The sequence below is a fragment of the Doryrhamphus excisus genome, linkage group LG19 (genome assembly GCF_037039965.1).
Source record: "Doryrhamphus excisus strain RoL-2023G ecotype Guam linkage group LG19, RoL_Dexc_Guam_v1.1, whole genome shotgun sequence".
Classification (NCBI taxonomy): Eukaryota; Metazoa; Chordata; class Actinopteri; order Syngnathiformes; family Syngnathidae; genus Doryrhamphus; species Doryrhamphus excisus.
The window spans coordinates 14,727,726-14,746,026 of record NC_136375.1 but is presented as its reverse complement, the minus strand read 5'-3'; the positions used below and the strand labels follow the sequence as shown (position 1 = coordinate 14,746,026).

The window sequence follows — 18,301 nt, the reverse complement described above, 5'->3', positions numbered from 1 at the left end:
TTGTAACAAGATTAGAGCCCCCTGGACATGAAGTAACACCCCTATAGTCACCTTTACACTCTTATAAGCCAATATAGTAGACACCATAAAAGAAAATATAACACAGAAAACATGTTTACCGCCTTCTAAATACACTTTTTAACATGATTAGAGCTCTCTAGACATGAAATAACACCCCTATAGCCACCTTTACACTCCTATTCGTCAATTTAGTAGACATCACCAGAGAAAATAAAACATATAAGATACAGAAAACAGTAAGCCTGTGTTGTGAGCTCAATCAAAGCTGCCCAAAAGGCTGCTGCTTGTGTGTCTCGCCCAACATGACGTTTGGACTAATAATAGGTTGTATTCCACCAGGAAACAGAATGACGTATTCATACATTTAGGAAAAAGCGTAGTACAAAATGAGAGGAGAAAGGTGCTGTCTGTGGTTGTGTTTTTGTCTCCAGTCATGTGTTTGCCGGGGGCGTCATGTGACGTCTTGTAGAGATTTTAAATAGATATAAGTAGATATGATAAGTAGATATAAAATAGAGATTTAAATAGATATGTACAATAAGAACTGTCTTGACTTTTCCAATGCTCTTTCCTTTGCTAATATGACTTTATTTCTGTCATGGTTCCGTTTGTGTTGCTCTGCTGCCACCTGTCTGCCTCTTAAGGCAGTGCACCCTGAGTCTGTGGGAGGAGTTCACCCAGCACACCTGCAGCTTACCTCGGGCTACTGAGGCTACCTCGTGTTCAGGGCTCAGATTGTCAAGTTTCCTTTGCTTGTTTCCTATGTCTCCTTCTCCTGACCTTTCTTCTTCCTCTTACCGTTCCTCTTCCCTTACCTTTCCCCTTACTTTTCACTTTCCCTTAACTTTCCCCTTCCCCTTACTTTTCACTTTCCCTTAACTTTCCCCTTCTCCTTACCTGTACACTTCCCTTTCCCTATTACCCTTCCCCTTAACTTTCTCCTTCCCCTTATGCTTCCTCTTACCTTTCCCCTTACTGTTCACCTTCCTCTTACTTTTCACTTTCCCTTAACTTTCCCCTTCCCCTTACCTTTCCCCTTACTTTTCACCTTCCCCTTACTTTTCACTTTCCCTTAACTTTCCCCTTCCCCTTACCTGTCCCCTTCCCTATTACCCTTCCCCTTACTTTTCACCTTCCCCTTACTTTTCACTTTCCCTTAACTTTCCCCTTCCCCTTACCTGTCCCCTTCCCTATTACCCTTCCCCTTACTTTTCACCTTCCCCTTACTTTTCACTTTCCCTTAACTTTCCCCTTCCCCTTACCTGTCCCCTTCCCTATTACCCTTCCCCTTACTTTTCACCTTCCCCTTACTTTTCCCTTCCCCTTACTTTTCAATTTCCCTTAACTTTCCCCTTCCTTTTCACTTTCCCTTAACTTTCCCCTTCCCCTTACCTGTCCCCTTCCCTTTCCCTATTACCCTTCCCCTTACTTTTCCCTTCCCTTAACTTTCCCCTTCCCCTTACCTTTCCCCTTACTTTTCACCTTCCCCTTACTTTTCACTTTCCCTTAACTTTCCCCTTCCCCTTAAATGTCCCCTTCCCCTTCCGTATTACCTTTCCCCTTACTTTTCACCTTCCCCTTAATTTTCCCTTCCCCTTACCTTTCCCCTTACTTTTCACCTTCCCCTTACTTTTCCCTTCCCCTTACCTTTCCCCTTACTTTTCACCTTCCCCTTACTTTTCCCTTCTCCTTACCTTTCCCCTTACTTTTCAATTTCCCTTAACGTTCCCCTTCCCCTTACCTTTCCCCTTACTTTTCACTTTCCCTTAACTTTCTCCTTCCCTTTACCTGTCCCCTTCCCTTTCCCTATTACCCTTCCCCTTATACTTTTCCCTTCCCTTAACTTTCCCCTTCCCTTTACCTTTCTCCTTCCCCTTACTTTTCACCTTCCCCTTAACTTCCCCCTACCTTTCCCCTTACTTTTCACTTTCCCTTTCCTTCCGTTTCCCTTTCCCCTTTTTGTACTTGTGTATGTTCCTCCTTTGGCTACTGCCTAGCCTGGTGTGTTTCTGTTGTACTTTGTCTTTTGTTGTATTACTGTGTTGTATTACTGTGTTGTACTTTGTCTTTTCTTGTACCGTTTGTTGCACCTTTAGTTAATTAGTTAATCTTTATGTTAATAGCTCTGCTTTTGGGATCCTGTTTACCAACCTAATTATTCAAAAGTGACAACTTGATGTTGTCGACCAGTCCAGGGTGTACCCCGCCTCTCGGCCGAAGACAGCTGGGATAGGCTCCAGCACCCCACGCGTGACCCTCGTGAGGATAACTGAATGAACTTATGAAAACAATAACATTTTAGTCTTGAATATGGAACATTTTGTTTTGGGTCATGTGATGTTATGATCATAATATTTGGACTGTTTCTTTGATTCTCCAACTATTTCCCAATGCTAGCTTTGTTTTGTGTGGTTATGATGTAAATATGATGTAAATATGATGTAAATGATGTAAAGACTGTCATGGCCGATGCTCTCGTCCTCCTTCCTGGTCTTCTATCCTGCAGCTTCATGGATCTGTTTCAAGCCAAGGGTTGTGCAGACCTGCGTGATGCTACGAGCGACGTGGGGTGGGGTGGTGGGGTGGGGGGGCTTACGGGGTGGGCTTGTTGTGAATGAGCGTTAGCATGACGTCAGCAAAGCAATGTCAACAATGCAGGAGAAAAAAAAAAAAAGGCGTCACATTCTCCACGCACGGAGCCGTGTCCGTCCGCCACACGCCGACTGATGCCGAGCTTCCAAGTCATTCCCGATCTCGGGAGCAGGGCGGGATTAGCCGGGATGCAGATGGAGTTGGACTTGTGAGAAGCTACGGCGGGGGCGAGCGAAGCAAACACAGAGAAAAAAGGGGTGAGTTTTGTCTGCTTACGTTGCCATCTTAAAGGGGGTTGTTTTGGTTGCGGGTTCCACGCTTTGTGGCCTTCCTTTGCTTCATGTTGACTTGATAAACATGCTAGCACTTCTCCTCCGAGGAGGTCCGAGCCTCCTTTCCCGGTCGCCAGCGTCTTGTTTGTGTTGTGTCACGCTTGGGAACAAGTGGGCGTTTGTCGGATCTTTCCGCTTTGATGAATGAAAGGAGTCGAACTTGCGGTCAAATGTCAAAAAGACACCTTGTTCGGAGATCGAGATGCTGTCATTTTGATGGGGAGAAAGACGCTGGCCGGGGACAAAGGAGCCGGGCACCCCCCCCCCCCTCCCTCCGCATTATATTCCCGCCCTGCCCCCCTTATTCCCGCCCTCTGCCGCGGAACTCTCGGTCCCTTACGACGGTCACAAGAATTCGATGATTCGCCCGTCATGGAGCGGGAATGTGCTCCGTTGGGGTGTACGGGCAGCGTTTAAACGTCATAAAGGCTGCCATGACGCTGCATTGTTGTGTAACACACCGAGCCTTTGTCCTGGTCCCCCCCCCTCCCTCTCTCTTCCCCTTGCCCTCCCACCTCCTCGTCCTGTTGGTGTCACATTGGAGGCAAGGCACCTTTAGCACTTCCAACAATAACACAGTCAGCAATGGTATATAAACATCACAACAGTTGATGCTCATAAAGGAAACACAGCTGAAGAAATCCCTCCTCTTTGTCCTGCAGGTTCTTGCATCCATACACTACTGCTATTCACATTCATGGTAGTACAGCACCCCTACAGTACACACTTCATATTCGTATACACTGGATGTACAACAGAAGGGGGATAAAGAAATACAATAATAATAATAATAATAATAAGACCGCTGTGGTTGTTTACTTCCTGTTTGGCAGACGGCAGATCTCTGTTAAGGTGATGAATGCCTAAATTGGTCGTCAATTACATGATTCCAAAGACATCTTTATTGCACATTTTTTTCTGACAGGCTGCACGGTGGTCGAGTGGTTAGCGTGCAGACCTCACAGCTAGGAGACCCGAGTTCAATCCCAGTCTCAATCCCATCTCTGTGTGGAGTTTGCATGTTCTCCCCGTGCATGCGTGGGTACTCCGGTTTCCTCCCACATTCCAAAAACATGCTAGGTTAATTATAACTCCAAATTGTCCATAGGTATGAATGTGAGTGTGAATGGTTGTTTGTCTATATGTGCCCTGTGATTGGCTGGCCACCAGTTCAGAGTGTACCCCGCCTCTCGCCCCATGACAGCTGGGATAGGCTCCAGCACCCCCCGTTCCCGTAGCCGTGATACCGTAGCCTTACATTGTTTTGTGATTTTTTTGAGAAAGAGTGTAAGTGTGACTATAGGGGTGTTATTTCATGTCTAGAGGGCTCTAATCATGTAAAAATGTGTATTTAGAAGGTGGTAAACAGGTTTTCTGTCTTATTTTCTCATATGATGTCTACTATATTGGCTAATAGGAGTGTAAAGGTGACTATAGGGGTGTTATGTAATGTGTAGAGGGCTCTAACCATGGTAAAAAGTGGTAAACAGGTTTTCTATGTCTTATATTCTCTTACGATGTCTACTATATTGACTGATAAGAGAGTAAATGTGACTATAGGGGTGTTATTTCATGTCTTGAGGACTCTAATCATGTTAAAAGTATATTTAGAAGGTGGTAAGCAGGTTTTCTATGTCTTATATTCTCTTATGATGTCTACTATATTGATGAATAGGAGTGTAAATGTGACTATAGGGGTGTTATGTAATGTGTAGAGGGCTCTAATCATGGTAAAAAGTGGTAAACAGGTTTTCCATGTTTTATTTTCTCTTATGATGTCTACTATATTGGCTAACAGGAGTGTAAATGTGACTATAGGGGTGTTACATCATGTCTAGAGGGCTCTAATAAATGCAGGACTAATATTTAGGGTGTAAATCACAATATGGGGGAAGCTACGGTGTTTGGTGGAGTTCTGTGCTCTGTAAGTGTTCTATAATATTCTTATCTATGTGGAAGAGAAAGCTGGCATGAAAAAGACGAAAATAGATGCGGCGTGTGGCGGAGTGTTGTATCTCCTCCATATCCAAGTGAAGTATTTGTAAAAAAGGTGGCGGTATTGTGAGCGAGTTGAATAGCTAGGAACAACATGGACCTTCATCAGCAGCCAGATGTCATTAAATGTGTGCCAGAGTGTGAAAGAAGGCAACTATTAGGTGAGAGCATTGGACAAGTAGGATTGAGGACGAGGAACATGTGGAGGAACATGTCAAGGACATCATAACACGACTCGTGAAGAAAACAGACAAGAAGCTAACGGAAACGAGATCAATAGACCAACAAGCTGGACTCCACTGCCACAGTTTGAAGGATGGGGTTGCCATGGAAACAGGCTTCTTTCATCATACGAGAGCTTCCAGGCCCTTACATACTGTACACGTATACATACAGTACACACCGTGATAAGGTAGTCTGAACCACTACTTCTACAAAATACTGCATGCAGTGCAGTAAAGTGAAGAAGTAAAATGTCAAAGGGAGAATGCTCGGACTCTTGTTGCCATGGCAACCCTGGATGAAGCTATTTTAGCACAGACACAGTTGTGGGGAACTTTTGGGGCAGCGTGGAGGGACGAGGCACGCCTGTGGCTGTCTGCCGTTTAAACATGTGACTCACGATGGTCACATGTTGACGTACGCCTCCAAAGAATTGTAACCTTGCATGACCTTGCACTGTGTCCTCGTGGGCCGGGATGGCCAGCTTTGCTTGGCTGTCGGTGCACGATTTACTCTGGCATGTGACATTTCACAGACCCACCGATTGATTTCACATCAACATTTGCCATAAAAGTGTTAGTTCCAGCTCTGGTATTGCTCTCTTTGTTTGCCGTTGTTCATTTGTGACAAAGAAAGCTGATAAGCCAATCGTTTCCTGGTTTCTCACAAAGTCCACTCAGAGGAAAACACTGCCCCCTAGCAGTTTGGCAGAGAATTGCACGACACGCTCATCATTTCATGGATCTCCTCAGACGTCAGAACTAATTATCTCATGGTGTTTTTCCTCGTGTCAAAGTCTTGCTGATGTTCCACTCTGAAGCACTGAAGCTTATGAGGATGTTACTCAATAAAAAAAACACTAATGTTACCAAAATGGCCTAGCGGTGTTGGTCATTTGTTTTTGTGTTCCAAGTACAATCCTGCCACTGAGCTGGCAAACCATCTGGCATGGTTGGCCGTGATTGGTGCAGACGTGGGGCAGATGGTGAGATGATCGTCAGTCGTTATGGACTCTACTTGAAACCCCATTGTCCAGGCAGTGTTGGCTAAGCTCAAGTTAAAGCTGTTGTTCAGCTCGGGGAGTATTCCAGTGGGCTACAGATGCTGTGGAAATACACTCATCCCTCGTTCATCACGGTGCACTGCTTCCAGACCCGACCGTGATGAGTCAATTAGACAGATTCTTTAATATAAATGGACTATTTGGGGAATTAGAGCATAGGAAAGCCACTCACCACCTTCTAAATAGACTTTTTAACATGATTAGAGCCCTCTAGACATGACATAACACCCCTATAGTCACCTGCACATTCCTATTAGCCAATATAGTAGACATCATAAGAGAAAATAAGACATAGAAAACCTGTTTAGCACCTTCTAAACACTTTTTAACATGATTAGAGCCCTCTAGACATGAAATAACACCCCTATAGTCACCTGCACATTCCTATTAGCCAATATAGTAGACATCATAAGAGAAAATAAGACATAGAAAACCTGTTTAGCACCTTCTAAACACTTTTTAACATGATTAGAGCCCTCTAGACATGAAATAACACCCCTATAGTCACCTGCACATTCCTATTAGCCAACATAGTAGACATCATAAGAGAAAATAAGACATAGAAAACCTGTTTACCACCTTCTAAATACACTTTTTAACATGATTAGAGCCCTCTAGACATGGAATAACACCCCTATAGTCACCAGCACATTCCTATTAGCCAACATAGTAGACATCATAAGAGAAAATAAGACATAGAAAACCTGTTTACCACCTTCTAAATACACTTTTTAACATGATTAGAGCCCTCTAGACATGGAATAACACCCCTATAGTCACCAGCACATTCCTATTAGCCAACATAGTAGACATCATAAGAGAAAATAAGACATAGAAAACCAGTTTACCACCTTCTAAACACTTTTTAACATAATTAGAGCCCTCTAGACATGAAATAACACCCCTATAGTCACCTGCACATTCCTATTAGCCAACATAGTAGACATCATAAGAGAAAATAAGACATAGAAAACCTGTTTACCACCTTCTAAATACACTTTTTAACATGATTAGAGCCCTCTAGACATGGAATAACACCCCTATAGTCACCAGCACATTCCTATTAGCCAACATAGTAGACATCATAAGAGAAAATAAGACATAGAAAACCTGTTTACCACCTTCTAAATACACTTTTTAACATGATTAGAGCCCTCTAGACATGGAATAACACCCCTATAGTCACCAGCACATTCCTATTAGCCAACATAGTAGACATCATAAGAGAAAATAAGACATAGAAAACCAGTTTACCACCTTCTAAACACTTTTTAACATAATTAGAGCCTTCTAGACATGAAATAACACCCCTATAGTCACCTGTACATTCTTATTAGCCAACATCAGTCTGGAAGATCTAGAAAGCTTTGTGTGTGGGTTATGGTTTAGCTGCTATGTAGGAGTCCACAACTCCCACAGAGACCCCATCATGAGTGTGACGGGTCTCCTTGAACGTGTACACAGGCACTCGAACATGCATGCATTCATGGCCGGGTCTGCACTGTACACACGAGCACTGAATAGCACCCGCCAAATCTATCATGAGAATAAGACATAATCAGGCCAGATGAGATGGAGGAAAGTAGGACACCCTCCCCCCCACCCCCGACCCCCCCCCCACCAAGGGTGAAAGTGTTCACTCATTCATATGCATGCTATACGTACTATGTCCTAGCTTCCTGTGATGAATAATGTATTTATCTTAGCTCGTTGGTTGACATCTGGGGGTTCTAGTGGCCACAATGTAGGCTAGGATGGGACTAGGAGGGGCCACAGACAGGACCAATCCCACCCAAGGGAATTTTTGGAGTTTGGACTCAAACGCCACACACACCGAGACCTCGGATTTCAAGCAGAGAATCGAACCCAAGTCTTCCCGATCTCCTGACTGTGACAACTACATCAAATCATTCTAAATATGGAATGAAATTCAGGCTGCACAGTGGACTAGTGGTTAGCATGTAGGCCACACAGACTGGAAGACCTGTGTTGGAATCTCTGTGTGGAGTTTGCATGTTCTCCCCGCGCATGCGTGGGTTTTCTCCGGGTACTCCGGTTTCCTCCCACATTCCAAAAACATGCTAGCTTCATTGGCCGCTCCAAATTGTCCATAGGTATGAATGTGAGTGTGAATGGTGGTTTGGCTGGGATAGGCTCCAGCATACCCAGGCGACCCTAGTGAGGATAAGCGGCCTGTTCTGTATCTTATCCCAGTTTACATTGGTGGATACTGCATGTCCCTGATGTGCTTGTACTTGGTGGGCCGCATGTGGCCCCCAGGCCGTAGTTTACCCACCCCATGGTTAGAGGGTTATAATGAAAGGGTTGGAGTTAGTGCAATGCACCTGACATTTGATGTTTTTACAATATGAATGTATGGATAATAAAAGGTTGTCCGATATTTGTTTGCCCTTATGGGGTCTTAAGGAGGGGGGTGGGCATCGCTCTTTGTTGGTTGACCACATGATGTAAAGGCTGCACAGTACAGTACAGTTCTCTATTGAAAAGCCATGAATCAGCAGAATCCCCCCCCCTGTCCCCCCTTCTAAGGCTAGATGAGACTGGCAGACTGCTGGCTCAGCTTTCTGCATGGACTCTTTATGTTGAGTAGCAACGCTTTGGAATATTAAAAGATTAGATTACAATATTGGATTCGATTAGATTCGATTATTCGATTAGATTAGAATATTAGATTAGATTAGATTAGATTAGATTAGATTAAATTAGATTAGATTAGATTAGATTAGAATGTTAGATTAGATTAGAATATTAGATTAGAATATTATATTAGATTAGAATATTGGATTTGATTAGATTAGAATATTGGATCAGATTACAATATTAAATTAAATTTGAAAATTAGATTAGATTAGAATTTTGAATTAGATTATTAGATTTGAATATTAGATTAGAATATTATATTAGATTAGAATATTGGATTTGATTAGATTAGAATATTATATTAGATTAGAATATTGGATTTGATTAGATTAGAATATTGGATGAGATTAGTAGATTAGATTAGAATATTATATTAGATTAGAATGTTAGATTATATTGGAATATTAGATTATATTAGAATATTAGATTAGATTATTAGATTTTATTAGATTAGAATATTGGATTAGATTAGAATATTAGATTAGAATATTAGATTAGTTTAGAATATTAGATTAGAATATTAGATTAGTTTAGAATATTAGATTAGAATATTAGATTAGTTTAGAATATTAGATTAGAATATTAGATTAGATTAGATTATTAGATTAGATTAGAATATTAGATTAGAATATTAGATTAGAATATTTGATTAGAATATTAGATTAGATTATTAGATTAGAATATTATATTAGATTAGAATATTGTATTTGATTTATATAGATTAAATTTTGGATGAGATTAGTAGATTAGATTAGAATATTAGATTAGATTAGAATGTTAGATTAGATTAGAATATTGGATTAGATTAGAATATTTAGTTTACAATATTAGATTACAATATTAGAATAGAATATTAGATTAGATTAGAATATTAAATTAGATTACAATATTAGATTAGAATTTTAGATTAGATTGGATTAGAATAGAATATTGGATTGGATTATTAGATTAGAATATTAGATTAGAATATTAGATTAGAATATTGGATTAGATTAGACTATTGCATTAGATTAGATTAGAATATTAGAATAGAATATTAGATTAGATAGATTAGATTATTAGATTAGATTATTAGATTAGATTAAATCCATACATTCAAGACTAGCACAGACAGAAGACCCCCCCCAAGTGGTTAGAGCCTCCAGTGATTACCTGATTAGGTGTGTGATTAGTGATTAGTGATTAGCTAACTGAAAAGTGTTTAGGAGCTACTGGCAGCTCATGGGCGTATCTGGCCTACAGCCACGCCCATATAAGGAAGCCCGCTCCTTTGTGATGTCACAAAGGAACAGTTTTACATTCAGGACGCCGTTGTTCTTCGTGATTGCTGATGGCTTTCAACTTTGTTACCTTTCCTTCTTTCCTTCTTTCCAGAGGGCCGCAGAAAGGGATGTCGGCTGGCGATGAACAGGACGCTGGGGCAGCAGTGCCGGTATATGTGTACGAGTCCAAAGTCCACTGCGCCAACGTGCTCTTGAGCCTGGAGGAGCAGCGGAGACGGGGCATCCTGTGCGATGTCACCGTGCTGGTGGAGGGTAGGGAGGTGCGAGCCCACAGGGCCGTCCTTGCTGCCAGCAGCCGCTACTTCCTGCAAGCCTTGTGGGGGCACAACGGGCCACCGGGTGAAGCAGAGCCAATCATTAATCTCCCAGACAAGGTAAAGTATCCCATCAAAATCCTTCATCGGCGAGATGATTGCGTGTGGATGCTGAAGCAAAACTGAGATGCTTTGAAAAAGTCTGAAAGTGGAAATGTAGACTGAATGTATGAGTTGTTTGGAACTCGTGTAATTCTAAGACGGGAAGGACATCAATTTTCAGAGAAGAGAGCTCCATACTTACATACAAAAGTTACCACTTCCACACAAAATAGGAGGAGAAATCATTCATTCATTCATTTTGTACCGCTTATCCTTACAAGAGTCGCAGGTGGTGCTGGAGCCTATCCCAGCTGTCTTCGGGCGAGAGGCGGGGTACACACTGTACTGGTGGCCAGCCAATCACAGGGCACATATAGACAAACAACCATTCACACTCACATTCATTCATTCATTCATTTTATACCGCTTTTTCCTCATGAGGGTTGCGGGGGTGCTGGAGCCTATCCCAGCTGTCTTCGGGCGAGAGGCCGGATACACCCTGGACTGGTTTAGCCAGCCAATCACAGGGCACATATAGACAAACAACCATTCACACTCACATTCATACCTATGGACAATTTGGAGTGGCTAATTAACCTAGCATGTTTTTGGAATGTGGGAGGAAACCGGAGTACCCGGAGAAAACCCACGCATGCACGGGGAGAACATGCAAACTCCACACAGAGATGGCCGAGGGTGGGGAAAGACAAAATAAGAAGCCAAAAAGTTACCACTTCCACACAAAATAGGAGAACTCATTCATTCATTTTGTACCGCTTATCCTTACAAGGGTGGCAGGGGGTGCTGGAGCCTATCCCAGCTGTCTTCGGGCGAGAGGCGGGGTAGACCCTGGACTGGTTTGGCCAGCCAATGACAGGGCACATATAGACAAACAACCATTCACACTCACATTCATACCTATGGACAATTTGGAGTGGCTAATTAACCTAGCATGTTTTTGGAATGTGGGCGGAAACCGGAGTACCCGGAAAAAACCCACACATGCACGGGGAGAACATGCAAATTCCACACAGAGATGGCCGAGGGTGGGGAAAGACAAAATAAGAAGCCAAAAAGTTACCACTTCCACACAAAATAGGAGAACTCATTCATTCATTTTGTACCGCTTATCCTTACAAGGGTGGCAGGGGGTGCTGGAGCCTATCCCAGCTGTCTTCGGGCGAGAGGCCGGATACACCCTGGACTGGTTTAGCCAGCCAATCCCAGGGCACATATAGACAAACAACCATTCACACTCACATTCATACCTATGGACAATTTGGAGTGGCTAATTAACCTAGCATGTTTTTGGAATGTGGGAGGAAACCACCACGGGGAGAACATGCAAACTCCACACAGAGATGGCCGAGGGTGGGATTGAACTTGCGTTTTGGGGGAACATATAACATAGAAATACATTGCTGCACGGCGGACGAGTGGTTATTGTGCAGACCTCACAGCTAGGAGACCCGAGTTCAATCCCACCCTTGGCCATCTCTGTGTGGAGAGTCCATGTTCTCCGGTTTCCTCCCACATTCCAAAAACATGCTAAGTTAATTAGCCACTCCAAATTGTCCATAGGTATGAATGTGAGTGTGAATGGTTGTTTGTCTATATGTGCCCTGTGATCATTAGTTAATGGTGAATATTAATACAACCTGACCTGATTAATTTGGATGAATTGCTCATGATGTTCTACCTCCATGTCATGAATCTACTTGATCCGCTTCCCTTCAGGTGACTGCGAAGGGCTTTGCCCCTCTGCTCCAGTTTGCCTACACGGCTAAGCTAGTTTTAAGCCGGGACAACATCCATGAGGTCATCCTTTGTGCCGACGTCCTGGGCGTTCACAACTTGGAGGACTCTTGTTTTCGTTTCCTTCAAGCCCAGCTGCAGAATGACAGCCAGCTGAGCAGCAACGGCAAGACGGAATACCGTGATGACGTCCGAGCCGACGAGGAAGCGTCGTATTCCGACGATTCTACAGAGAGCAGGCAGCAGAAAAGTCATGTAGCAACCAACAAGCCACTTCCTGTAGATCTTCCTAAATATAGCAACTATCAGTACCAGCACAATGGCGACATTCATCATCTTGATGATGATGACCATACCTCAGCCGCCACAACTCTTAGCCCCTCCAGGATCAAAGAGGAACCCGTTTTTGAGGACGATGGAGATGACGGGAATAGATACAACACAGAACTGTGCACAGAAGAAGTACTCGAGATGGAATTAGAAGTGGAAGCGGTTCCGGTAGCAGTGGAGAATTCTCCGAGCAGGGGCTCGCCGTCCTCCTGCCTGCGTTCCTACCTCCAAAGAGGAGGGCTGGATTTGAGCGGAATGCCGAGCAGCACCATCGAGCAGCTTCTAACTAACAGACTGTCCCTCAACCACTACAGCAGGGAAGCAGGGAAGGAGAGGCTGAAAGACAAAAGGGAAAGCGTGGCGCCAGCATCCCTGACCAACATGGACAGAAGCCCGGAAAGACCGTTACCTTGCGCCTCGTCGGCAAAACCCGAAACGGAGATAGACAGACGGAGCGTTATTTTCTCTTCATCCGCCAGGGAGCAGCAAATGTTGGCTCAATATGGGAATGGAAAGATCTCCGGCTTGCTGCAGGTAGCTGCACCGTCTCCTGGGAACACGTGTCGCGGTCCCGTCAAGACCTCGACGCATTCCCCTGCGCCGTCTGAACCCCGAACACAGACTTCCAGCTCCCATTCTTCCTTTTCCTACCCGGAAGATGGAGGAAGTGGCAGCCCATCGTCCAGCCTGCAGCACTTCGACTTGTCCTTGTCACCGCAGTCTGGATCCATCTCCGGATTGGCTCAATGCCTCGCCGGCACGCTGGAGCAAAGGGACCACCACGGTCCAGACCTCGTCTTTTCTCAGGGTTACGCCAACATCAAAAGTGAGCAAGGATTTGGCGCCAGTGGTGAAAACTCCAGCGACGAGTCAGGGTCTTTCTCGGAGGGGGACAGCGAAAGTGGTCTCACCAGAGTCTCTGGACCCGAGGTTTGTGTCATATTTCATCCTCTGCTATGAAATGAAGTCAGACCAGTCAATTCCAAAACCTAAACTTAGTTGAAGTAGCGAAGGAAGTCCATCAGTCTGTGTTCCCCAAAACCTCTGGTAGACTGGGCCTTTTCCTGGGATTCACCACTGTTCCATGTTTCGACCATTTGGGAAAAATGGCTCTCACTGTGTTTGGCTGGAGTCCCAAAATGGCTTTACAACCTTTTCCAGATCTGAGATCTGATAAATCTCAATTAATCTCAGCTAAGTTGTATTTTAATGGGTAAGGCGACGTGGGGGGGGGGGGTCACTTTTTCACACAGGGCCACTCCTGTATAACCATCTATTGAAACAATATTTAAATGAGATGAATAAAGGGACGATTACATCACTTAATCAGAGATCTAATCTGAATCTGAATCTGAAATGAATCAATTTTTTTTTTAATCTCTGGACAGCATCATTAATGTCAATGCCCCGCCGCCCTTCATGGGGGCGTCTTCATCCTGGTTTTCATGGGACGATGAGCAAATGCTGGAATTTGCTTTGAAATATGAAGAACCAATACTAAATGTTAAGATGGAATAATAATACAAGAGCAGTAATGACGTAAGGACATTTCCAACAACAATAGTACTTGCCTGACTTGCTGCAAAGGACAGGCAATAACGACCTTAGTTGGACAACAGCTCAGATGTCATTCATAGCGCAATAGCACCATCTAGTGGATGTCGGCCACATTGCCGTTGACTGCAAATTGGATCAATGAAGTCATTGCAATGGTTACTATTGGGTGTGCCACTCATGTTATGTCAATCAGTTTGCTGCATTCATGATGAGATACTTCACAAGCAGTGAGGAACCAAACAACGTGAACTTGTTTGCCTTCAGGTCAAGCTCCCTTTCCCCGTGGACCAGATCACCAACCTGCCGCGCAACGACTTCCAGATCCTCATCAAAATGCACAAGTTGACCTCAGAGCAGCTGGAGTTCATTCACGACATCCGCCGCCGCAGTAAGAACCGCATCGCCGCCCAGCGCTGCCGCAAGAGGAAGCTGGACTGCATCCAGAACCTGGAGAGCGAGATCCGTAAACTGGTACGGTCCACTAAGTAGTCCCCTAACCCTTGTTTTTGGAGAGCACCCTCTTTCCGCTGCCTCATTTTATTCTCTTCCTAAAGTATATACATATATTATATATATATTTATGACATATTAGAATATTATATGAGCAAATACCGGGACCGCCACCACCTCCACCATAGCTCCAAACCTTGCACTTCATTTTTGGACATTTATTCTCCGAAATTCACTACTCTGATCTCTAATCTAATCAACATTATTTTCATACTGTCAAACATTTACAAGAAAATACTCCACCGTTATTGTAATACTCCCCCGTTATTGTAATACTCCACCTATATTCTAATACTCCACCGTTATTGTAATACTGCACCTTTATTGTAATACTCCACCGTTATTCTAATACTCCCCCGATATTCTAATACTCCACCGTTATTGTAATACTCCCCCGATATTCTAATACTCCACCGTTATTGTAATACTCCACCTATATTCTAATACTCCACCGTTATTGTAATACTGCACCGTTATTGTAATACTCCACCGTTATTGTAATACTCCACCGTTATTGTAATACTCCCTCGATATTCTAATACTCCACCGTTATTGTAATACTGCACCTTTATTGTAATACTCCACCGTTATTGTAATACTCCCTCGATATTCTAATACTCCACCGTTATTGTAATACTGCACCTTTATTGTAATACTCCACCGTTATTGTAATACTCCCTCGATATTCTAATACTCCACCGTTATTGTAATACTGCACCTTTATTGTAATACTCCACCGTTATTCTAATACTCCACCGATATTCTAATACTCCACCGTTATTGTAATACTGCACCTTTATTGTAATACTCCACCGTTATTCTAATACTCCACCGTTATTGAAATACTCCACCTTTATTGAAATACTCCACCGTTATTCTAATACTCCACCGTTATTCTAATACTTCACCATTATTGTAATACTCCACCTTTATTGTAATACTCCACCTCTATTGTAATACTCCACCATTATTCTAATACTCCACCGTTATTCTAATCCTCCACTGTTATTCTAATACTCCACCGTTATTGTAATACCCCACCTTTATTGTAATACTCCACCATTATTCTAATACTCCACCGTTATTCTAATCCTCCACTGTTATTGTTATTCTCCACCAATATTGTAATACTCCACAGTTATTCTAATACTCCACCGTTATTTTAATACTCCACCATTGTTCTAATACTGCACCGTTATTCTAATACTCCACAGTTATTCTAATAATCCACTGTTATTCTAATACTCCACAAATATTGTAATACTCCACCGCTATTCTAATACTCCACCATTATTGTAATACTCCACTGTTGTTCTTATACTCCATCGTTATTGTAATACTCCACCGTTGTTCTAATACTTCACCGTTATTTTAATACTCCACCATTGTTCTAATACTCCACCATTATTGTAATACTCCACTGTTGTTCTAATACTCCATCGTTATTGTAATACTCCACCGTTGTTCTAATACTGCACCGTTATTCTAATACTTCACCGTTATTCTAATACTCCACCATTATTGTAATACTCCACCGTTATTCTAATACTGCACCGTTATTCCAATACTTCACTGTTATTCCGATACTCCACCGTTATTGTAATATTCCACCTTTATTGTAATATTCCACTAATACTTATTCTTGTAATACTACAACATTTGATTGTACATGGATGACTTTTTTCACTAATTCCTACTTTTTCTTGCCAATTTAGGACTTTCTTTCTGAAAATATACAATTGTTTTTTTTTCCATGTTTCATGTTGCAACTTTTTTCTGGTAAATTATTGACTGTTCTTGTGAATTTTTTTTTTCTTGTAAATTTTCTTCTCGTAAAGTTTTTTCTCATGAATTTTTTTCCTAGACGACTCTGCGAAATGTAGTACTTTGGTTCTTGGAAATATACGACTTTTATTTCCGAGTCCCGTTTGTTGATGGGGATGGTGGCAGACGAAGCGGTGCTACATATTTGTGACTTCCGGTTAAAAGTGAAGCCAATGTGTTGTTCCCGTCCATCAGGTGTGTGAGAAAGAGAAGCTGCTGAGCGAGCGCAACCAGCTGAAGGCGTGCATGTCGGAGCTGTGGCACGACCTCTCCTTCCTGTCCCAGCAAGTGTGCAGAGACGTGCAGGGCGGCCAGCCGCCTTCCGCCGCCGCCGCCCACCTCACGTCCCGGCCGCCCTCGCCGTCGTTCCAGGCCGAGTCTCCTCCGGGAAACAAAGGCGCGTGTTTATCGGGGGACGTGGAGCTGTCGGCCGGGGCCAACGGACCCCTGCTGTTTGAGTCGACACTTGACGTCTCGGGCTCTTCCGTCACGGTGGATTTCTGTCAGGAAATGATTGAGAAATGCACCACGGCGGAACAGAAGAGACACGACGGTACTTAGCGAGCGGCCTGCTGGAAAATTGTGAACGGGAATGTTCCAAGATGTTTTTTGTCCTCTCAGCAATACTCTTCCACAGGTATTTTCCGGACTGGCAGCTTTGTGTCATCCTGACGTTATCTTCCTGGTAGCTTCCCTCCCTCCTACGTGCAAACTCAGGAATTTAGCAGAATGTTCACCCGAGTCCTTTCCGACATCTTCCGGTTTTCACCTGCCCAACGCTTTGGGAAATAACTTCCTTTTCTTTCTTGATGGGAAATGTGTGTACGGGAAGGATGGGATGAGGGAATGCCGCCGGGAGACGTGTAAACCTGTCTGCGTTCTTCCGCAGCCGAAACGCTACATCAGTCCAACTCCTTCATCTAGAGATTTTCCAAGGATTTCTTTGGGAACGCGGCTTCTTGTGGCTTCTTTGTGTCCCCCCCATGATTGACCATCCAAGAAACTGGATTGGGGCGAAAAACGGGAAGGGTACGATACTCACCGGACCCGACACAGTGACTAAAGAAAGTCATTGTTAGAGAAAATTCAAGTCCATCTGATCCACTTGGAGTTTTAGCAGCTATTGAGTATTAGTACGCTTCAATACGCTTATTACTTCATGATGATACATAATATTTGAAGCATCCTACTATGATAGTACAACGTGTACAGCAGGGGTCTCAAACGCAATTTACCTGGGGGCCAAAGAAATCTATATATATAAAAAATAAAAAAAATTAAAAAATTATAAAAATATTAAAAATTAATTAATTAATTAATTAATTAATTAATTTATATTATTAATTAATTAATAATATAATAATAATAATATATATTAAATAAAAATTAATGAATAAATATATATATATAATAATAGTCTTCAATGCTTCTGCTATACCCTCCACTTTTTCAGTGCTTTGCAAAAGCTCTGATAAAACATTAAATTATAATAAATTATTATAAATTATCTTTTATTTATTATTCAATTATTAAATAAATGTTTAATGTTAATTTTTATTTTTCGACACAAAATAAGATGGAAAAACAAATAAGCAAATCAAAAAACAAATGAAACAAATGAACACATTAATTTTTATTTATTATTCAATTATTAAATAAATGCTTAATGTTAATTTTTATTTTTCAACACAAAATAGGATGGAAAAACAAACAAGCAAATCAAAAAACAAATGAAACAAATTAATTTTTATTTATTATTAAATTATTAAATAAATGTTTAATGTTAATTTTTATTTTTCG

General features: G+C 42.4%; 1 protein-coding gene across 1 annotated transcript; it reads left to right on the top strand.

The window, feature by feature from the left end:
- Window positions 1–2,614: 2,614 nt before the first annotated feature.
- On the top strand, window positions 2,615–17,769 carry LOC131107294 (transcription regulator protein BACH2-like). Its single transcript, XM_058057188.2, has 5 exons — window positions 2,615–2,870; window positions 10,261–10,543; window positions 12,263–13,540; window positions 14,432–14,638; window positions 16,697–17,769. Exons 2-5 carry the CDS (start codon window positions 10,277–10,279, stop codon window positions 17,060–17,062), a joined length of 2,118 nt encoding a protein of 705 aa, XP_057913171.2. The 5' UTR covers window positions 2,615–2,870; window positions 10,261–10,276; the 3' UTR covers window positions 17,063–17,769.
- Window positions 17,770–18,301: the final 532 nt, after the last annotated feature.